The sequence below is a fragment of the Alosa pseudoharengus genome, unplaced genomic scaffold (assembly GCF_046254945.1).
Source record: "Alosa pseudoharengus isolate Yale_2024_CS ecotype anadromous, Long Island Sound unplaced genomic scaffold, YU_APseudo_1.1 YU_APseudo_1.1_scf_14, whole genome shotgun sequence".
Classification (NCBI taxonomy): Eukaryota; Metazoa; Chordata; class Actinopteri; order Clupeiformes; family Clupeidae; genus Alosa; species Alosa pseudoharengus.
The window spans coordinates 6,157,543-6,181,402 of record NW_027468609.1 but is presented as its reverse complement, the minus strand read 5'-3'; the positions used below and the strand labels follow the sequence as shown (position 1 = coordinate 6,181,402).

Here is a 23,860-nt window from a genome sequence, read left to right as displayed (position 1 = left end):
TGGGTTCCTGTGTGGTGATCTCACTCTCTTCCCCTTTTTTCTTACTTCTGCTCCGGCCCCTGCTGTGTTGAACTATCTTTTTTCCCCCCTCCCTCTCAGCCTCATTCAGTTCTGCATCTTCCCTTTTCACCCAGCTGATTTCCCTGTGATTGGCGCATATGTGGTGTCTCACCGCTGGAGAAGATTTGCAGATTTGCGTGGCTGGTGTGACTGGGCGAGAGAGCAGTGAAGATAGGAGTGGTGAGGAGGTCAAAGATGATTGTGGTGTGTGGTGTGGAAAGCCAAGGCCAGATCCTCACATTCTTGTCCACAGGGAGTGTGATGAGCTCAAACGTGCTAGGCCTACAGGAATAGTCCTCTGTGCTGGGGAGACTCTGCAGCTTCTACTTCACTTTCACAGCCCAGCTGACAACCTCATTACTCATCTGTTTTAGTTTTCTCCTCGCTTACCTATTTTTAAGAGAAATGCTGAGGCTTGTGGTTTTTATGGTACAGTGTGTGTGTGTGTGTCTGTGTGTATGTGTTCCAGTATAAATCGGAAGAGCACATGTTGTTTGGAGCAAAATGCCATAGATAGCTGTTTTCTTTTCTAATGGAGATTCATTTATCTTTATGATTTGATTTGATTTTTGTTGGTAATTCAGAGGTTTTATGGGAACTCTTCTGACTTGACAGTCCAGAGATAACCGTCTGGTGACCCCAATCTATTTGACCCCAGTGACTCACCCTTGACCTCTGTGACCTCAGCCATATGGAATCTCAGTGACAGCCCCTCATTGTTGTTGTAATGGGCGCCACCATGTGCTGTGGGCTTAGTGTCCCTGACGACTGATGAGCAGTACAATTTAAACGCCACTGATAGGAGGATGGGTTGTTTTTGCTGGTTTACTAGACTAGAGCGCTGCTGATGCTGTGCTCATCTGGCTAATGATCCCAGTGCTGAATCTAGTGATCCCAGTGCTGAATCTAGTGATCCCAGTGCTGAATCTAGTGGTCCTTAGGGCTGAATCTAGTGATCCCAGTGCTGAATCTAGTGGTCCTTAGGGCTGAATCTAGTGATCCCAGTGCTGAATCTAGTGGTCCTTAGGGCTGAATCTAGTGATCCCAGTGCTGAATCTAGTGATCCCAGGGCTGCGTTCAGAGCCATAAGACCAACAGCAGAGAGGAAGGTGGAGGAAGCCAAAGCTGTACAGTAAGACAAGCAAATGCGGTGAGACAGGCCGGTGAGCCAGCGGTCACAGGAACGAGGAGACTTTGCGTCGGTAATCCCGCCATAGCAAACAACGGCCCGACAGCATGAGGACAAGGCCGTAAGCAGCTTTTCTCCTTTGTTCTCGTTTTTGTCGCTGGATGCTGTGTAACCTGAGTAAATCGTTCACCCCCGTTCACAGATTTGGATGAGCTGTGCTTGCGAAAGGCACAGTGATCGCATTGCTGTTACATTTCATTACACACTTGTCATCATCCTTTCCAATACCCCTGAATATGCTCTGGCACTGTTTGCCATGTGTCTACAGTAATAGTCATGTTCTTAAAATGACACCACATCTTGTGCTTGTGTTTCACATCTCATCCAGCTTACTCCTAATAAATCTGAAACAAACCGGAACATAGCCAGCTGATATCCTTTTACCCTGATTGAAGGGACTTTGTTGCCACCACAGGCACCAAAAGAGTGAAGGGACTGCAGATGGAGATAAGATTGCTGTCAGTGGTATGGGTGTGCTCACCTCCTCTCTGTTTCCCACCTCTCCAGCACTTTGGGGAATTGGAGTAATTTGATCTGCGCTCTTCGGAAGCCTAGTGCACACAGCATGCACACACTACTAAGGAAATCATCATCACGGAGGGCCACGGAACATGAACAAAACACCCAGCAGGGGCCTTGGCCAGTGAACTGCGCCCGCAATATGGGAGGCTAGCCCAATTAGTTTGTGAATGTCTCCCAAGCACCTCGTTGGGAGATTACTCGTAGTGGTGGTGATGCTGTGGTGATGAACGTGCTCTAAATCAGTGGGAGGCTCTGTTTACGCATGGTGGGGATCAATGACTTTCCCCAAATCAATGAGGATCTAATGGCATGTGGCATCCCACGTGCCCTATTGTGCTTTGTCCTCGGAAACTGATGTTGGCTAAGGAAACCCCTATGTTAATGGGAATGTAATGTGATTTGTCATTTATTTGTTTGTGTTTGTTGTCCTGCAGGACAACATAGAGAAAATGGTGTTGACAACACCAAGGTCCCGTGTTTGCTTACTTGTGTACGCATATCAATACTGATACCAACATAGATGTGTACGCATATCAATACTGATACCAACATAGATGGATAAATGTCTGACTGAAATTGAGCATGAATTTCAGTGGGGTTTTTTGTGTACATAGGAGTGGTTCACTCCGTAGCTCCTTATAGGTCACGCGCAGACTGTGTTAAGGAAACACAAGGGCTGTACAACGGGGTGTTTGTTACCTACTGCTGCAAATATACTCTGCCAGCAGGTGGGTCTACAATTTGTTGTTCCCCAGCAGGAAACCCATCCACTGTAACCGGGGATAATATGATGTGACTCCATTCAATTTCTTCTGTAAAGAGAGTGTGTGCGCCCAGCGAAGCAGAACTGAAATGGTAGCATTGCCAAACCGTGTGTGTTTTTTTTTTTTTTCAAAGGAATACCAGTGTAGATTTATAGCAAATGGAACACTAAGAGGACGCCATAAAAAGACACCGCATAAAGGAAGAAAATACTCATTTGTGTGGCACTGCTTGATAGACACCCATGAAGTCATCGGAAATTTGCAACTGTCACACTTTTTGTTTTCCCTTATTCTGTAAGCCTCTGGTGGTTTGGTTACAGTACTCAGAAGGGGAGGGGGTGTCTCATCATGGAGACATCTGCTTGCCATCAATCTGTAAACCTGCCTGCTGGGAGTTCCTTGCTGGGGTGAGAGAAGACCACATTGGCAGCCTGGCATCGGATGATTGATAGGCCATGGTCATGCCAACCTGCCCACAGACAGACACATGGGCACACCCTACCCTATACTCCACCCTACTCTTGTCTTGTTGTGATGTTGTCCCCCACTGAAGGAGGAGACTTGTAGTGGAATGGAGAGATGGCGGCTCTTTCAGTTTCTGATCAAGCCCCTGCTGGGATATATGCAGTCGGACTGTGGCACGGCTGCACTTTATTAGTCCAGGCCACACGCCTTTATAGTCTCCTTTTTACCTGCTATCAAGAAAGAGAGTGAGAGAAAGAGAGATTGAGAGAACTGTCGGAGAAATCAAAAGCGTCACCTGAGAGCTTTGCTGAGCCATTCCCAGCTGAGCTGAGCTAGGCTATACGGAAAATCTGCTTTTTTTGTCAGGCTTCTCATAAAGCCGGCAGTGGTGAGGTGACAGCCCCACTGGATTTATTTCGACTCTGCGCTGGATGAAGGCGTGCCACTGAATACTCTGCGCTGGATGTAGGCGTGCCACTGAATACTCTTTCGCATCCCGGATAAATGTACCTGTCAGAGTCTGTTCCCCTGAGCTTCGTCTTCTGTCTGTCTTGTCTGTCTGTCCGTCTGTCCGTGAGCTCACGAGTCTGGAGTCTGCTACTGTGTGAGCACGCTCTCCAGCACCCGCACCCAAACACCCCCCCGCCCCCCCCCCCCCACCCCACCTTCATCATCCGCACCCCGCGTTCGTCATGGGAAAACAGTCATGTAATTTAGCTCGAGTGCTCTGTTGTTGTTTTTCCCCCTTAATCCGCTGCATGAGATTATCCCTCCAAACTCAGATGGGACTCATTCACAGATTTGTCTCAAAAGCTGCATGAATTGCAGCAGAAGGTAAATAGTGTGCCATATGTCTGCTGGGTCAGCAGTGTCAATGCAATCAAAAGAAAATGCCATGGAGAGAAATATTTGCGCGGACCATCGGTTTGCTTTAGCGGATGTGCCGCTCTGCCCTTTTCTGGTGGTCTGCACTTTGTCTCGGCGTTGTTATTTCTGTGTGTTTGCGTGGAGACAGTCTTGTGTCAGCACTTAGGAGGTGTGTGTGTGTGTGTGTGTGTGTGTGTAGAGCGGGAGGAGGTGGGGTGCACTTTAATGGCTGGATCCCATCTCTGGCGGACATGCTGTAAACACACCGCAGGGATCCACCACTCATTATCTGAAGTGTGTGTGTGTGTGTGTGTGTGTCTGTCTGTTTTTTGTCAAATGTCAGATCGCCTGCCACTACCTGCTAACATTAACTCCCACAGCCTCTGAAATGTCAGAAAGTGCAGCCTTGCATCAAAAAGCAATATTTGAACTTCTACACTGTTTTAAATGGTGCAATGGGCTGGAATCTTGTTCTGTAAACACTGTCGCTTCCAAACAAAAAAAATAAACTCAAATACTCAAATAAAAAAAAATAATCCTGGCCTTTGTTGATTGTACTGTTATGATTGTGAAAAGAGTGTACAGACAGGATAATCAAGTATCTGATCTATGAAAGTCATCACACTCTTTCCATGAGTGCAGGCTGAATGGTGAATGCTGCGTCAGCTTGTCACCCACATGGCTGATCGTATAGACAGGGCGTTATATAAGGAGTATGTATCAAGGATATTCAGCAGCAGGCTTTGTTTGATGCCTGTTTCCAGTCAGTTTTTTTATCCTTTGCTATGTCGGCATCTGTGGCTATAATCTGTGCACATGCAGCTCCATATTCTATCATTGATAATGTTACAAATAAACATAAAGACTTGATGTAACTTTTGGTCTCATCATTTGGTCAGAAACTAATATGAAGTGTTAGTACATTTACATGCTGTCAAAGCTCATCCTCTGTCACATTGAATTTCCCCTTGGGGATCAATAAAGTATCTATCTATCTATCTATCACATAGATACCCAGGAGCAGAGAGAATAGAAGAATTGTTGCAGCCTCTGAAATGACTTTGAAGTCTGTTTATTGTAAAGCGATCTTCTGAAAGCATTTTGCATGATGAAAGTATGTTTGTTTTTCCTATATGACAGTGTTGTGGTGGGGGGTGGTGTGACTGTCACGTGTGCATTACATAAGTGTCTCTGCTCTTTGTGATGTGCTCAACCTGACAGCAACATCCCCGCTGTGAGCATATACGTGCATGTCTGCCTGACATGGTGGTCTCAATAAAAGTCTCCTCTTTCTCCATTTACATCGATCAGTGTCTGAATGTTTGAGTGGGTCTGCGTGCATGTTTGTGTTTGAATACATGACCTTGTGTTTGTGTGTGTGTTTGTGTGTGTGTGTGTGTGTGTGTGTGTGTATTAGAGATGACGTTTCACTCTTTCACACGGTAGGTTTCTTTATTTTGTGCTATACCTTTCAGTGTGGTGACCTGCATGGTCTGTTGTTGCAGATGTGGCATTGCGTAATCAAGTAGAGAAGGGGGCAGCAGAGGGATGGTAGCCTACAGTGAGGTAGAGGCAGGGCCAGAAGAGCAGTGCACTAGCGTGAGTGTCATGGCAGGGAGAGTAGCATGTGAGTTGGAGTTGAATGGAAGTCTGAGGATAGTAAAGAGATTGATTTGTAGGCTAACTGGCTGCAAGCTCTCTGACCTGTGATGGTGACTCTGGGACTCTGCGTGGGCACTGGGCAGTGATGGGCAGGGGCAGGTGAGCGTGGCGCCGCCTTGGTAACGGGATCCAGTCCGACTGGGGGAAGTCGGGAGGATCTCGTGAGCCGGTGGCAAACACAGGCTGACAGGGCCACCGTGAACCTGGGCGTCACCACGGAAACAGCAGCAGCAGCAGCAGCTAGCCAGCAAGTGCCCGGAGCGACAGCGCTGCACTGTGCTACACTGTGGCCAGCTCCACACGGGTTGTGTAATCGCCATCATAACAAGTCTTACATAAAAGGGCCGGGGCAAGAGCCACAGGCTCTCGTTACGCGAGTAGGGACCTCCCGCCAGGGACCACAGGCATGGCCTGGTGCTTTGCCCGTGCCCGTTGAAACGGCATGTGTCTGGAAAGGTCACCTCCTACCCATGTTTGCCCTCTCTGAATGATGCAGAGAGACATAAGACAGTGGAGCACTGTCAGAGGTCCATTGTTCTGCACGCTGCTATCTTTTATTACAAGCAGCAGGCTTACGTGACACAAGGAGCATGACGACAGGCTAAAATGCTATATAGGCCTTGTTAGGAGAAAATATGTGAATTTTGATGTCCAACACACACACACACACACACACACACACACACTTTAGTTCCCTCTGTTTTTCTCCGGACTGAAAACTTTGTAATTCTCTTCTGTATCCTGGGTCTCCTTGGGAATAGTCCCTCATTAGGAGGTGCTTTTTGAAGTAGACATAATTGCCCCGTAGCAGAAGTGCTGTTACAATTCTGTAAAATGAAAGTCTCCCACATAATCGTCTAACTTGACATTAAAGAAAATTGCATGCGCTTGCCTGGAGATGCTTACCAGGTCACCCTGTAACAAAGTCTTCCTCTCCCCCGCTGTTTGGGGCTCCTTAGGAGCTTTCAGAAGGATTATGATCGTTCTCCCATCTCTGCTGCTGCTGCCATTCTTCCCCACATGGAGGAACATGGCTCTGGATATAAATTGAGGGTGGTTGGTGGAGAGGTCTGATCTTTTTAAAAGAGCAGATGTTCACATTGGCTTGATTTATTATGTTTCTGTACATGCAGTCATTGCTGCAGTCATTGCTCAGTTTGCTCTACTTCCAAGTTGCTCTCTTTATTGTTTTAAAAAAAGAAACATATTTCTGTAACAAGGATAAATATGCTTTAACTAGTTTTGAGCTTTCCGTTCCAGCAGCAAGTGGAGTCAATCAGTTACATGCTAATGTGGTATGAGGAATAGAAAACCTCTTTTCACTAGCCTGGGGTGTTGGCGTTGCAGGGAAGTGCTCCTGTGCTGTACTGTAGCATGTGTGTTAATCATGGTGCTAATAGCCCTGCTAATGGGTAGCTGCTTCACCTCCTCACCCATGGTGGTCATTTGAGTGGCAGTAATGGGACAGTTAAACACGTATTTACTTTTGAATTGGATTCACCTCAAAAGACATTTATTTGTTAAAATGGACACAATCTTTTGATTGCTTTTGTTTGTGAATGCATTTGGTCGGTAATGTTATTCTAACCCTTACTGGATGCTCATTTCAACCACTACTGCAGGTATTCATTCTCAGTGTGTTTCCAGGCCATTTCCCCCTTTTCACACAACATACATTCAAAATATTTTTTTTATTCATAATAAAACACTAAGAACTATCACTTTTAAAAAACTCTTATTCTTAGAGTGGGCTTCAGGTCATCCAGCAAGATATCTCCACCCTCAGTAGCTCTGCAGTGAGGTGTTGGTTCAGCCAAATCACCGGCGACAGCCTCAATCGGCATCTGTTTGTCTGCCATCTTCATCGATCTCACCCAGCCGATGTTCCTCATCAGTGACAGCTTTCGCCCGGCTGCCAAAGACGCCGGCCCCAATGTGGAGTGACAGAACCGCGTTGGAACTTGGCAGCGGTGTTCAGCATCACTCATCGTGGCCCATAGAGTACCGCCCATCATGCTGCCCGGCCCCATTTGGCTGCTGTGGGGAGGGTCTGAGAGGCACGATTAGGAGATTAGGATGAGGAGTGTGATCTGCTGTCACTTAGTAGTGAGAACAGGCGCGCTCAACTTTAAATCTCACAACAATTTCGGGTGCAAGTTGAAAGGTGACAACTTAGAATAGAAAAACCGCACTCTCAAGTATATTCTCTTTATTTATTTATTAATGCCATGTCCACAGACGTGTTTCGGCCACACACTGACACACTGATGATGGGTTAGGCCGAAACGCGTCTGTGGACATGGCATTAATAAATAAGTAAAGAGAATATACTTGAGAGTGCGGTTTATCTGCTGTCACTTGCCAGCAGTCGTTTCAGTATGTAGCCTGAAATGCTGTCGAGTCTGCCCAGGTGCGGCATAGCAACTGGACGGACGTGAGCTGAGAGAGCACGAGAGATGAGACGTGACTTGTAGAAACACACACGTATTCATCTCATTTGTCTCCTCTCAATTGTCTCGGTACCAAACCACAACAAACACACTTTGGTTTGGTCAGGTTTCTGACTGACACTGAATTTATATTTCCACCCAACATGCACATGTCCCCTACTCTTCCTATCTTTCCTGTGCTTTAATAACTTCTGGTGGGTGGCCATGTTGTTTCTGGTAAAAGCCTAGGGACTAATGACCTGTGGAATTTATGGTGTAATATTTGTTTGTTTTTTCAAGTTGGAATGTGTACAGATTTAGTTTCATAAAGTTGTCTGATGTTCACTTTTGTGTGTGTGTGTGTGTGTGTGTGTGTGTGTGTGTGTGTGTGTGTGTGTGTGTGTGTGTGTGTGTGTGTGTGTGTGCGTGTGTGTGTGTGTGTGTGTGTGTACTCTGGCGGTACTCTGTTCCTACAACAACATTGCACAACAAAGCCCATTGTTGCTTGCCTCATTATCTGCAAATCACCAGGCATGGACCTTAATAGCCTCCTGAAAAAGCCACAGCGTTGACAAATAGAGGCCCCCCATCATCCGCACTTCATCCTCTCTCTCTCTTTCTCTCTCTCTCTCTCTCCCCTCCAAAAATGAAAGTGTTCTCCACTCTATCTCATGCCCCTGCAGCCGTTACCCCCACAGTGATTATAAAGCACAGGAGGAGGTGAGGAGAGAGCTGCCTTTATCTGCTACACGCTGGCATTGTGTAATCTTATCGGCAGCAAGGTCACCTCCGATGTGCTCTCCGATTTCCAGACAGCTCCACCACCACACCCCCCCCCCAAGCCAACTTGTGGGAGAGTCGCGTGCTGAGCGCTGTGCACTGCTGGCTGTGCTAGTGCTATATATATATATATCCACCCGACGTCCTATTTATCCTCTGACAGGACACACTGGGCCACTGAGGGATGCAGCAGAGCTGTGTGTGTGTGTGTGTGTGTGTGTGTGTGGGTGTGTGGGGGTGTGTGTAAGGATGCTGTAAAACAATGACACTCAAATGACGGGCTACTCTACAATGCAGCGTGACCTTCAGAGTAGCGTAAAAAAGGCTACGTGTGAATAACAAAGCTTATTAAAGTTGACAAAATACTCGTGACATGAAGTTAATTATCTTTTCCTGCCTAAATGAATGTACACCAAGACACAAAAAAGATGTTGCTTTTAGATTTGAAAATACTGTCACTATGGTCTTGAATAGCACTATAGTAAGGGATCAAATCTGGAAAAGAAGGGCTTTCATCTGAAGTAGTGTGATAAAAAATACCCTGCAGGTGTTGCTCTTACCCGGGCCTCTGTATTTCAAGTTTTCTTCATTGGGATTCTGTAGACATCCTTGACCTGCTGATATGTGCCTCCTCGGTATTTGTCCTCATTGTGGAGGTGTTTTGTTCGCGTTGCCAGGATTGCTTCCCTTTGATTTGCCACATTGTGGGCCCTGGGAGTGCACCTAGCACAAACACATTAGCCGCTCGCTGGTGGCTGCAACACTCCATCACCCGGGAGATCTGCTCGGGCCCCCCCCCCCCCCCCCATCTGCACCCCTCTATCTCTGTCACACACACTTCCACCCCCCGTCTGCTCTCTCTGTGCACTCTCTTCCTTTCTCTATTTCTCTCTCTCTCTCCTTCTTTCTTACTCTATCTCTCTCTTTTTTCTCTCTGTTTCCTCCCCGAAGATCGCTGATATACATGTACACATCTACACTCTCAAAAATACCGCAGACGCACACACACACACTGTGTCTCTTTCTCTTTCATCCTCATAGATATTCAGTACCTCTACACACTTGCACCTACTTACACCCTCCCCAACACACACACACACACACACTCTCACACACACTCTCTCTCTCACACACACACACACACACACCGTCTCCTTCCTTCAGTCGCACAAAGAGAGGTCCCCACTCACACTTGGTCTTTGTGCCTGATGTGTGTCAGTCCCAGGGGAAGGGAAGGCTAACTCCTCTGCTCTCCTCTCTTCTGCGCCGTGGTAATTGGAAACACAGAGATTACATTACTCTGCCACTGGAAAATATGCAGCTAATCTAACTGCAGTAGGACCAGTGGGACACAGCCATTGGCATCTTAGCCAGGGATTCACACACGCTTAATCACGTTCCTTGGCAAATTAGAGTTTTTGTTTGGTTGATTTTTATGGCTGTAAGGTTAGATGATTATGACTATTTAATTGTTGGATTGTAACCATATTTTACAGCCAGAATGAAGATTTATTCAGTTGTTACCTGTTCAAGTCAGGGATTCTAAAAAGAATTGCAATACTGCTGCACTATAGTGCATGAGAGGGCAATAATACATGAATTATGTACTAATAAGTTACCACAGAAAGTCAGATGATGTCTCGTTGGGAGAAGAAGGCCTTGCATCTCACACACACAGACTCTCTCTCTCTCTCTCTCTCTCTCTCTCTTTCTGATGTGATCTGATGTGTGTGTGTGTGTGTGTGTGTGTGTGTGTTGCTCTTGGTCCTGGATAAGGGCCATAATCAGGTTCTGGAGGCTTGTAAGCTCAGCTGCAGTGACTAGCGGCTCTGATGTTCGTGCCTGTGTAAAATCCCTGTTTGGTCGGGCGCCTTGTTTTGAATCTTTTAATGTTGATGCAACTCAACAATGTTTTTGTGTTGCTCGTGAAGGCGCACAGAAAAAGAATACACACACACACACACACAGTGTGCATACATACCCCTTCAGCACTAAAAGAAGGGAACAGTTTGCCCAGCTGGATGAGAAGGTCCTGATAAAATGTGGCCTTTCTCAGTTTGCAGCAGACACACACGCACACCTTTTCTCTCTCTTTCAAACAGACTCCAACAGACACACACACATGGCCTTAGATGTCCGTCCACTGGAACGTCCTGTTCCCCGTAGTGCTGAGTGGGTCTGTTTATTAACACACACACACACACACACACACACACACACACACACACACACACACACACACACACACGCTGTTCCCTCACGCTGTGCACAGAAGTGGGTTTCTCACTCACCTTCATGTCACAGAATACTCTCTGGCACATCACGCACAGAGACTTGTGGGGACTTGTCCCATCCATGATCCCCCTGGATCTATTTTGCGACTTCTGCATTGTTTTTTGCATTAAACATTCAGAGCGTCTGTGCGTCAATTTTCCTCTGAATGACAACTTATCTTTTGTTTTTTAATATGGAAGAGCTTTCGAATGGGTAATGAGAGCGGAACCCAAGCTGGCTGTGAAATTACTTCTTTGGGAGCGCGTCCCTGTTTAAGGCTTCTGGTCGCCTTTTTTAGAAGGCTGTGTGTTGACTCCAGATCAAATAAAGAATTCTCTCTGCTTCGAAGGGAAGTAAGAGCCAGATAATTCAGCCGCTACAATATCATTTTCATGCCATAACGCAATTATCACTTCAAGGTCAGGGCTACAACAGAGACATGATTAGACTCTTTTATACACACATTCACATATTTCTCTCTCCATCTCTCTCTCCGTCTTTCATTAAACACATCCTTTGCTCCTATGATGGGCTTCCTTAATGAATGCCTGTTAAATATTTAATGAGGCATTAATGAGGCTTCTCTCCCCAGTCCAACTCTAGTCTGGATCCCCACTGCAGTCCCCCCTGTGTTAAAGAGATTCATGCTGAAGCCATGAGCAGAGATAACACCATTAAAGTGACAGCTGTGATGAATTGGATGTGTTAGATAAGATCTCACCTGAATAAGTCCGTTCTAGGTTCACACACATTCAGTGAAGGGTTCATAACAACTTGTTCCTGTAGGTGTAGTAGTATTACCTGGTCGTTTATCGTTGGGGCTCAACGAGTTCGGACATGTTTTCATAGGTTGTGTAACTCCTGTTCTGCACATAAATTTCAGGGGAACCTGTGGTTCTTGGAACTTGGAATGTAGGAGCTTTCATCTAGAGTCTAGTGTGTGTGTGTGTGTGTGTGTGTGTGTGTGTGTGTGTGTGTGTGTGTGTGTGTGTGTGTGTGTGTGTGTGTGTGTGTGTGTGTGTGTGTGTGTGTGTGTGTGTGTGGCTCCGTTTCATTTTCTGTTTAAATTCAGGGGAACTTGCGGTCACAGAACACTGAATATGGAAGCAGTTTTTCTTTGTCCTCTTACAAATCTGGACACATTAGCCTGGCTTCTGTCTCAAAAACGAAAGTGGAAATTCACTTGACTCCAGGACTTGGCTTAGCCCCTCTGGAGAAACCACTCTCGAGCGCTGAAGGATTTATTGTGGGCTATTTCCATTAAGGTGCTTCTTCTTTGCGGCACACTTCTACAGTTCCACCAGCCTGAATGCTTGGCTGACACACAAGACTTATGGTCAGATTGCCCAGAACCTCACTGGACACCATGAAAGGGTGTGAAGTCCTTGCCTGTCTGCTCCGTTATGACGTGAGTTCTCACAACTAGGTCCAGATCATCAGGTTTCCAGGCCCCTCGGTAGGCATGTTTTTTTGGCAAGCCCCAGCTTGAGTCAAATGTAAATAAAAACCTCTGTGACAAGGACATCACTATGCAACTCTCTGCACAGAGCTCTCGGTGCAGCAAGTATTCCCATGCAGTAGAGCTCTGGTGTCAAAAGCACGTCTGCTCGGCATCCAGACAGGCCAAGGTTCTTGGGTCCTAGCCAGCAAGCCGCTGTGACCTCTGCTAACACCTTATTAGAATCAGATAGCTTTCATTTCCTCTGTGGCCTTCTGTAACATTAGCACTTAATAAAGAGCTTTCACTGATTGGGGTAGGGATGGCGGAGATTTAAACGCTCATTTCAGAGTGCCTTGAAGATTTTTTTAATTTCTATAAACGCTTCTGCGTTTTAAATATTCACACTCTTTTGAGGGACCATGCATTTTTTAGAGGGCATAAAATCCGAGCCCACAAAAAGGAAGGAGCTTTATTGAGTGTAATCCTCCAGTCTGATTTCCTTATTTAAATGCCACCGCTTACCACTTAAGACATTACGGCTTAAGTTTATTATGCTTCCTGAAAAGCTCAGTCTGCATCAGTTTGATTATTCCAGGGATTTGGAATAAGACACAGGAAAGCAAACTAAGACATACCTACACAAAAAAAAAAAGAATTTGTTTAAATTTGTTGGTATTTCATTCGTAGTATTCTATATATCCAAATGGTAACAAAAGAAATAAAGTACACATCTCCCCTGGAACACCATTGGCTTGTATGCCCAGGACAAACTCAGCAGGTTCTTAGGCATCTCTGTTTGTGTGCTGTGATGTGTGGAGGACCACTCATGGAAGAGTAGGCTGGTAATAAGTAAAAGGAAGGTTGTTGACATTTGTAAATCCAAAAGCTCTGAAGCAGTTATCACTGTGAAGTATCCCTCCTAAAACTTCAATCTATTTCAATAGAAGTGAATGAATATAAAGCACTTTTACTTCCAAGGCAGCTTTTGTGTCAGGCCGAATGGGCTACTCTATTCATAGAATCACATTCATATTTATCTAGGTTACAATATGCTCACTGCTGTACTCTGTCTGATTGATTGGCCTCCCTGCTCTGAATCTAAATTGCCTTCTTCTCCTCCATGTTGCCAGATCTCGGATGCAACTGCAGCGCGGAGGGCACGGTGGACTGTAACCTGGAGACGGCCCAGTGCGTCTGCCTGGAGGGCTACGCGGGCACGCAGTGTGACGGGTGCGAGGATGGATACTTCAACAACGGCTCCACCGGGTGCCTGCCCTGTGGATGCGACTCCTTCGGAGCGGTCAGCACTCTTTGTGACAGGTAGGCGAAAGATTTCTAACTAGCGTGTGGACTCACTGGTGAATTTTATGTGATGTCATTGATTGTTGTGAATTGGCATTAGATGGAAACAAGATGGGGTTTCTACGCAGTTTGTTTCATGCAGGCAAACATATTTGAGTAATGTCTGTGATCACTTGGGTGCTCTGTGACCTAAGATGACTGAATAGAGGGCGTGGTGGTTGGCCCTCATGTCTGTGGACCTCCTTGCCTGCATTCAAAAAGAATGGCTCAACAGGACATTATGCTCAATTGACCCTTCACCTACTTTTTTGTGAAGGTTATGTAGAAAGGACATTGTAACTTAAAACCAAAATAGATGACGTTATAGGACATGGCATGAATGCACTGTCCAAGTGTGTGTGTGTGTGTGTGTGTGTGTGTGATGTGACACACTAAATTACTTCCCTTCAGCATTTGTATTGTGGGTTTCTGCCTCGTACCGTAATTCATTATGTTCCTTATTGTGCTATTAGTATGGTAGCTGGTGACAGAGTTGTTACTTTGCCCTCACTAACTTCAGCAGAATGTCCACCTTGGGCTTTTTGCTCAAGTTCTGTTGCTATTTGCTGACTTGTTGTTGTGTGTGGCAGCGTGTGCAGTGTAGACCGGTGGGAGAAGCCACCTCAGGCATGGATGCATAAAGAATAACCTGGCTCTGATCCCAGGTCTCTGGAGGAAAAACGCCCCAATAATCCTGTTTCCTCCATAAATATCCATCCCTTTATATGGGAACCGTCAGAAGCTATGGCCTGTATATGGTTACTTATGACCCCATTGCTGGGTTATAGAGGTGATATTTTGTGGCAAGGTGCGGCATACTCTGTTGATATGACGTTTTAGAAGGGTAGCTGAATGATTTCATAGGCTGTTTGGCGGTGTCGGAAGGGTAATAAGGAGCCGTGATTGCGAGTGCTGTGAGATTAGCTCAAGGCGCTGAAATCCAGTAAATTTTTTAGTCACTTTGTGCTGACAAAGTCACACTTATAGTGAAAGCCCAGACTAATCTAGAACCCAGAACTGGCCCTTTGAGAGCCATTAAGGATTCTAGGTGGAACGCTCTGAAGAGGTCTGTGTAGGAGAACTATTGATAGTTCTTTGTCCATGTACATTGCAGTGCATTTTTACAGTGAAGAACCCCCTTACTCATGAAAATTAAACATTAGTTCCTGGTGCTATGTGTTTTTTTGTATTTCCTGGGAACTCCCGTTTTGGTTATTCCTCGGCTGTCGCTGACAGCCGTCGTACCTGTGTATAATAAGATGAGTTTACCCCACATCTGAGCTGCGTGTCGGGCAGATCTGGGTCAGCGTTTGTGGTTGACTGGCTTGGGTTAGCGCGCCAGTCTGGTTTTTGCCCCCGTCATTTAAGCTCTGTTTAACCACCCCCTCCCCCACCCCACCTTTGATGGAGTGGTGAGCTCTGATGGAAAATCTGTGTATTTACTGTCACTAGGAAGATGGGGGGGGGGGGGGGGGTGGGGCACTGAATATTCCATCATAAATCATGGCTGTTGGCTTAAGCATTCCTTCTCATGAAAACTGTGTAGTACGTGGGGAGCCAGCCAGAATATTGCAGTAATGTCCACAGTAATGTAATTTAATTGTGTTGCATGACTTGGTGTGTGTGTGTGTGTGTGTGTGTGTGTGTGTATTGTGTTGTTGTTGCTGTTCTTCTTGTATGTCAGGTTACCTGCTTGCCTGGAGGGTGTGTGACTTTATCCTGTCTGTCCAACTGTTGGATGTTAAATTCAATCCATAGGGTTCTGGCCTCATCCTTGGCTCACACAAAGAGAGGAGGATCTGCTTCTGTTATTTGTTGACATGAATACAATATGCCTGAGGGCGCAGCCTTTGTTTTTTTGTGTGTGTCTGTGCATTTGTGTGAGTCGCCACACCTGGAAACACACACACACACACACACACACACACACACACACAGACATGCATTCTATAGTTCTGTTCAGCCCTGATGCCAATCACATCTCCATCTGATAATCGCATTCACACCTGAAACATACAGTAGCCTACCTCACATGTCTTTACAAGATAGCACAGCACACCTGAAACATACAGTACCTCCCATGTCTTTACAAGATGGCACAGCACACCTGAAACATACAGTACATCCCATGTCTTTACAAGATAGCACAGGTGTGATACCATCTCTGGTATTTTGTCTCCAGTTATCTCTCTGTTGCCGTCATTATTTTCATATACGCATATTATATCTATGTATCTATATCTCAATCTGCCTTTCCACCAGTCTAGTCATCAATCTCTGTCTACTTGTGATAATCTTGTCTGTCTCAAGTTGTTTGTCTTTCTTTCTTTGGTTTGTTCTTCACTTTTCCCATTTATCTTTCTGTCAATCTCAGACTCGTGTCCCTTCAGGAGTTGACCTTATCAAAGGATGTTAATCGTCATTGTTAATTAAATCCACTCTCAAATGCTCAATGTGGGGAACCACATATTGCAAAAGGTATGTCCTATGGAGAGACAGGAATCTAGCCGGCTCTATTTGTGCATACTCACTCTCAACATCTTCAAACCTGCCTCGCTGGTGGGGGGAATGTGCTGCGTCTAAGAATACCTCTGACATTCTCCACCCGGAATCTGATCTCGGTATCCACTTCAGTAACTGGAGGACACGCAGGGGTTGTTACTTCTCTTTCAGCTCGAGAGAGAGAGAGAGAAGGCTCCTCAGAGGCACGCTACCTAACCGGCTCGGCGGTGTGCCCAGTGTAAGAGAGACAGGTGCTCTCCTTCTACTGAAGATGTGGAGGTTTCGAACTGCCTCCCAGGTGTTGCTCAGGTGAGCAGCAAGAAAACCGTGAAGAGAGAAGAGGTGTGATGGGCAAGACTAAACCGTGAAGAGAGAAGAGGTGTGATGGGCAAGACTAAACCGTGAAGAGAGAAGAGGTGTGATGGGCAAGACTAAACCGTGAAGAGAGAAGAGGTGTGATGGGCAAGACTAAACTGTGAAGAGAGAAGAGGTGTGATGGGCAAGACTAAACCGTGAAGAGAGAAGAGGTGTGATGGGCAAGACTAAACTGACTGGAGGGGACGGACAGAGACCGCAAAACTGACAGACAAAATCCAGTTATTGGTTTTGTGTTTTTGGCACCTAAGTGCTTGTTGAATTGCAGTATTTTTTTTTGTCAAGCTTAGGACGCCTGTGTTTACTTAAAAGTAAATCTTCCAAATCTCCAGCTTTCTCGGCTTGTTTTCCTTGATTCGCTTTTCAGAATCAGAGACTGGCGAATTATAAAGTGTTTGGCTGCAGAATGTCAATTTGTCCCCGAGCCATTTGGCAGCTCTGTCCTGTTTCTCTGTGTTTTGGGTTTAGAATCGGGACCCAAATGGACGTAATGGTCCAACAGTCCTGGGTCACCGTACTCACCCCGACCACCATCTGTCTTCATTCTATTACATAATAAATCGATAGTTAATTAGCTGCCATGAAGCACAAAGTTCAGTGGCTGTGCTACAGTAGACTATACGACCACATAAAGTGCATTGCAGCTCTTGGCTGCCTATTGTACGGCAGGGTATGTTGGTTGTTAATCTTAACCACCACACACGAAGGCTAAGGTTTCCTTAGCTTTAAATGGGATGACTCTCATCCACTTTTCTACATCCTGGTTCCTTGTGTAATGCTCAAGTTTGTTCACATGCAATTGACAGCTAAGGGAAAGCAAGCCCTTGCAATGTTTGTGTGTATCTTTGTGTGTGTTCATGTGTGGCAGTGTGTGATAGTGTGCATGTGTGTTTGCATTCCCTCTGAAGAGGTCTTTGTGACCCTGTTTGTGTGTGTGTGGCAGACAGAGCGTGCAAGTGTTGAGCGAGGCCTCCTCTGCCTGCGCACTGATGATACCATAAGCATGATGAGTAATTATAGCTTGCCCTGTTGCAGGGCCTATAGTTGGAAACTAGATCCATACAGTCATGCAAGGCTCAGCGAATCTCCGTGTTTGATTTGGAGCAAAGACAAACGGCTCAGACAGGAATGCTCTGTTTAAAATTCCCTCGTGTAGAGTGGAAAGGGGAAAAAACGTCTTTAATAATTCATGTTAACTTCTTAATCTCTCTCGTCAGCCCCGAGGTATTATAAGCGGGCTCTGGGACATCAACCCGCGTCTGCCAGAGTGCCCTTGTAAAAAGCCTTGCCACCACTCGGCCGCGTAAACCAATACCTCCGCAGTGCTCCAAAGCCCTTAGCTGGTACTCCAGAGGATGCTGACGCCTGTCAGCAGCACTCATCAGTGCCCTTTTAGCTGCAATTTAGACATTCACACTTTGATCTGCATGATGTGGTGCCGTGCCAAACCGGGATTGGTCTGTCTGTCGCCATGAGGGATCGTTTTTTCCCCCGTGTTTAGATATCAAGTCAAGCTTATGGTTTCTTTAAGACTCGTTGTGGGAGTATCAGTTGTTTAGATTAAACAAGATTAAAGAAAAATATTTTGGGGTTTTGGGTTCTTTACCAATGTGTAGAATTGAGCAGTTGACTTTTCTTATGCATAAAACTTCTCCAGAGGTATCTTTGGAAGCTTTTTTTAGCAAATGGAAATGATGGCATGTAATGATCCAAAAGGGCTGAAGGTGAGACCTTTGTCAGCAAATTGCTGTCTATCGTGTGTGTGTCTGTGTGTGTGCGTGTGTGTGTGAGAGTGTCTGAGTGTGTGTGTCTGTATCGAGCGAGCTCACGACTGGGTATGAGTTGGCGCCAGGGGCGAAGCTGATCAATGGCCATGGCTGCACGAGTCACGTTTCCTGTGACCTTCCAGTGCATGAAACGCCACCCGTATCTCAATCACACTTATAGATCCCATTAGTAGACAACAAGGCTCCTTTCTCCCCCTGTACTCTTCTGTTTTTGACTGGAGCTGAGACTTGCCTTTCCCATATTCTCTCACTCTTAAGGACCCTCTGTTTTCAGATCAAACATAAATGATACAGTGCTTTTTTTGCCCGTCTTCCCAACCACAGAATATGTAGGAAAAAAAGGCTTTGTCACTCTGGAAAGAGATGCTGCCGTCTCGGTGAAGAAAGCCTTTCCCATTCCCTGAGCCATAAGGGCAGAAGGAGGACTATAAAGGAGGCTCTAGCCTCGTGGATTCATGCCTGTGCAGTGTGGCCGGGCGATAGGAGGAGAGAATGCCGGTCGCGGCTCGGTGGTGAAGGCTGGATGGAAGGCGAAATTGGTACCCTCTCGCATTCCTGGCCAAGCCACAGAGCAGGAATGCTGATTAAACCGTGAGTGACTCGGCCTCGCTTTGCAGCCTCCACGACAATACGCCACATTCTAGGATGGGCAACAGCCGGCAGACCGCAGCATTGGGAGAGGAAGGCCCGATCCTAAAGCCAGGATTTACGTTTGCGCTAACTCATATGATCACAACACAGCTGGCCACTGTCCAAGCGAAGACTTGGGTGAACATTGCAGTTGTCGGAAAGGACTCTTAACTTGGTATTTATACTCAGAAATTATATTCGTTGACAGGATAATGGAAAGAAAATTACATGGAGCAGTTTGGAAAGTAGGATGGTGTCTACCACGAACAAATCTTCCTTGTAAATGTAGCACAACAATATGTTGCACTTAAACATTGTGCTACTTTGAGAGTTTTTGGAGACATTTTAGTTTGTATGTGTTTTCAATCAGTTTCCATTTTTTTCGATCAATACAAGGGCTTAGCTGTACAACTCTTCTGAAATACCCGATACTTCCTTTGTGGTATTTTGCACTGACTGCAGTTGCTGAAGGCTCAGCTCAGGGTAGACCCATTCAGCAGCAGCTTTCCCACAGACCTGAAAAGACCCTTAATACCTTCTTCCTCCCTCAATGCTCACCTGGGGTTTCACTTCCTCCTCAGCCTCTTAGTCCTCCAGCTTTCATGTTGCGCAACCTTCTGAACCAGACTCCTAGCCTCCTGTGCCTCCCTGTCTCCTACAGCAGTCGAGCCATTGCTCATGGAGTGGATACAATATCAACAGCACTTTCCCTTGCTCCCCTGTTTTATACAGTCACTGTTTTTATCAGTTGGATCACTGGACTTGCGCCCTCCTGTTTTTCTCCAAAAGCCTCCCAGTTGTTCTCCAACTCCCAAAGGGTGTTCAGCCTTTGCAGGGAGCCTCTGGTGTAAGGACAGCTCCTTCTTTGGCTCCTGTTTCACCCCTCCATGCTGTTGTTTTTCACTCTCCTCGCCTTAATAATAATCTCTCTGCCTTTTGTTGTGATAATCTTGGCCTGTGAAATGTTACAGACTCAATCCCTCGCTCAGCACTTTATGTTTGTCTCCAGACTTGCTCTTTCTGTAAACACAGAATAGAGTTCATTCACTTTCGACAGTGGAGGAAAAAAAAAGTTAGTTTGGCCCTTTCGAAAATATTTGAGCAAAAAGAACTTGCGGCACACTGTGGGTTTTCTATTTCAATCTGATCCCCGCTTTTTCGGGGGTCGCAGCCTTGTCCAGCCCTCTCCCTTCTGACACGCTGGCCGCCGTTGAGACGCAGGAGTTGGTGACTGTGCAAATAAACAGCCGCTGGGATAGTACTGTACACTCTCGCCTTTTTCATTATTAATGTGTGAAAGTGGAGACCTGTCATTGGGTCGCCTCCTCGGCACGGCGGTTTAACTGACACAAAAGTTGGCAGGGGTCTTACACTAGATGCTCCCATGGGGCAGGGCGAGATGGAAGTTGATCCAAAAAGGAGAGAAAGGTGCAGAGAGAGAGTGACTCAGGGAACAAGTTGTGGACAAAAAGAAGGAAGGACAGAGGGCGCGAAGAGAGAGATGGGGGAGAAGTGGAATGAAAGAGAATACGGAAGAGAGAAGTCGAGAGCTATGGGACCGAAAAAGAAGAAGAATGAGATGAACCACAAAAGAGCCAGAGTGGAGAGAGAGAGAGAGAGAGAGAGAGAGAGAGAGAGAGAGAGAGAGAGAGAGAGAGAGAGAGAGAGAGAGAGAGAGAGAGAGAGAGAGAGAGAGAGAGAGAGAGAGAGAGAGAGAGAGAGAGAGAGAGAGAGAGAGAGAGAGAGAGAGAGAGAGAGAGAGAGAGAGAGAGAGAGAGAGAGAGAGAGAGAGAGAGAGAGAGAGAGAGAGAGAGAGAGAGAGAGAAATCCTCCCCCTCTCCCCTTGTGTAACCTCTGGTACCCAGTCCCACTAGTTAATCCCTCAGTCATATTGATGACCTGAAAAAGGGAGAGAGAATGATTGAAAGAGTGATGAGAAAAGCTTAGCACATCTGTCTGGGAGTGGGTGCCCTATTTGTTCAAGTTGAAGAAGGGAGGAAATTAAGTCATGGACAACCAGCTTTTTTCGTCTCTCCCAAATCGGTGACATACAGTGTGTATGTGTTTCTGTCTGTTTCTCTTTCTCTTTAAGGTGTGTGTGTGTGTGTGTGTGTGTGTGTGTGTGTGTGTGTGTGTGTGTGTGTGTGTGTGTGTAGCCTAAAACAGCCTGAGGAACTAGAGCGAGAAACACCTGCGATGTGAGCGATACTGACCTGTGGGATTTGTGCTGACCTAGAGGGAACGCGCGCACACAAACAAACGGCTCATTTTGCTTTGAGGAAGTTGTGCTCCGAATTCAAGGCAGATTCCGCTGAGATCCCTCATCATAAAAACAGGGACTAGTTGTGAATCAAAGTATTGTGGTCAGCAAGTTTGACTGATTCTAAAGCAGCAATTTATATGAATGAGATGCACAATTAACTCCCTCTCCTCCCCATCCATCTCTGAGCCAGGGTGGACGTAAATCAGGGACCTTCACTGCAGCCCTGGCACCCAGAGAGAGCATAATGAAGCACCGCTAATCCTGCCAAAGGCACACACACACACACACACACACACACGGTAATACGTCCTTTCATTCTCTCTCTCGCTTTCACCCTCACTCACTCATTCCTTCCACCACTACCACCACAACCATCGCCAAACACACTACAGCTCCAAGTAAAGATACACGCACACGCACACGCACACGCACACGCACACGCACACACACACAGAGAGCTGACTGAGGAACAAAGGCCATGCAAACCCATCCAGAGGGGAGTGAGGCAGCTAGAGCTGTAGCGCTGTGCTCCAGTCTGGAGGTGCCTGAGGAGAGAGAGCTGGAAGCAGGAGGAAGGTGGGAGATCCCAGCATGAAGATAAGGAAAACTGTAAATTGGCAAATGGGCAAGGGTGGAGAAAATTGCACCTCATATAAATGCGGACGGTTGCTTAGCAACTGCCACCGGGAGCACCCCCTTTTTTCCCCTCCTCCTCCTTGTCCTCCTCTCCCTCCTCCTCCTCCTCCTCCTCCTCTCCCTCCTCCTCCTCCTCCTTCTCCTCCTTTCTCTGGCCACTGCCTCCCCACAGAAGCCTGGATGCGAGTATAAGTGGCGAACGAGGGAAAGAGAGCGAGGAGAGGAGGGAGGGGCAGAGGAGGAGACCACCATCTGTGAGTGAAATCCTGCGAGAGGAGGACTACTGGGGAAGCTGGCGACTAGGCTAGGGTGGGGCTGGGTGGGGCTGGGTGGGGGTAGGACCGGGGAGCAGAGTGAGATTAGATGCTTTTGTGCTCAAAAGGAATAATCAGTTAAACTTTAAAGAGTGCTTTTTGTCTTTATCTGTGTGTGTGTGTGTGTGTGTGTGTGTGTGTGTGTGTGTGTGTGTGTGTGTGTGTGTGTGTGTGTGTGTGTGTGTGTGTGTGTGTGTCAGAGAGAGGCAGAGGGAGGGCTGACATCAAAAGTGATGCTCTGGTCTCATCATTTTCATTAGTGTGCATTTTATGTAAACAATTGTCTGTATGTTTGCACATCGTATGCCATGAAATATTTATGCTGCATATGTGATTTGCAGTCATCACTAGAAATCTCTGAAAGCCTGAGACTTCTCTCATCATTTTGAAGACCAACAGTGGTGGATTTTTGAAACTTCACGCATTCTATACCGATATGCACATGATTCTGAATATTATATAACATGGAAGCTGTCAGAAAAATGTCTCTTCAAAGGCTGCATTTCCCTGAACTACTCTTTTGAATGCAGTAAAATCAACCAAGCAGTTACTTTCCAAGTGCTATCTGCAGAATGAATTATAGGAATTACAGACACTTTGTGCCACTTGCTCCAGAAAAGAAATCTGCAGCCCAGTGGTCTGAAAGAAAGGAGTAAAGAAAGAAAGGTGTAAAAATAAAAGAAAGAAAGAAAGAAAGAGAAAGAAAGAAAGAGAAAGAAAGAAAGAGAAAGAAAGAAAGAAAAATCAGCAGGCGAAAGGGAAGCAGAATGAAAGAGCAAAGATGGAGAGGGAGAGAAAGAAGGAGAAAAGAACATTGGAGAGGAAGGAGACAGGTTGCCAGCAGTCAGTTGTGTTGTCACCCTCAGCCATGCTCCGTATGGCCATATAAGGTGTCCTGCTGCTGTTTGATTTAGAGCGTAGCATGTCTGCAGCACATCTCATCTCTTCTCCCCTCCTCACCCCCTCTCAGCCTGTGACATCCTTTCTTACATTTTCCTCTGCCTTCCTCTCTCTTTCAGACCCAGTATATACAGTCAATGTTTCAGACCCTCTCTCTGCGTCTCTTTCCCTTGACTTTCTGAACCCAGTGCTTCTGAATCTGCAGTTCCACTTATATGGCGTAATAGCAGGCGGTCAGCTCCCAGCTCTGTTTTTGACCCCCAGTCTGTTGTAAATAGTACTGAATATCTGCATGTAAATAGTATACCCCCAGTCTGTTGTAAATAGTACTGAATATCTGCATGTAAATAGTATACCCCCAGTCTGTTGTAAATAGTACTGAATATCTGCATGTAAATGGTATACCCCCAGTCTGTTGTAAATAATACTAAATATCTGCATGTAAATAGTATACCCCCAGTCTGTTGTAAATAGTACTGAATATCTGCATGTAAATAGTATACCCCGAGTCTGTTGTAAATAGTACTGAATATCTGCATGTAAATAGTATACCCCCAGTCTGTTGTAAATAGTATACCCCCAGTCTGTTGTAAATAGTACTGAATATCTGCATGTAAATAGTATACCCCGAGTCTGTTGTAAATAGTACTGAATATCTG

The 23,860-nt window shown here is 46.1% G+C and overlaps 1 protein-coding gene across 2 annotated transcripts in view; it reads left to right on the top strand.

Moving 5' to 3' along the window:
- Positions 1-23,860, top strand: part of LOC143122753 (multiple epidermal growth factor-like domains protein 9) — a 70,512-nt gene that overhangs the window by 9,518 nt on the left and 37,134 nt on the right. For both annotated transcript variants that reach the window (XM_076283606.1, XM_076283605.1), the window contains exon 2: positions 13,584-13,773. In XM_076283606.1, coding sequence (XP_076139721.1) covers positions 13,584-13,773 — 190 coding nt within the window. The remainder of the gene's footprint in view (positions 1-13,583; positions 13,774-23,860) is intronic.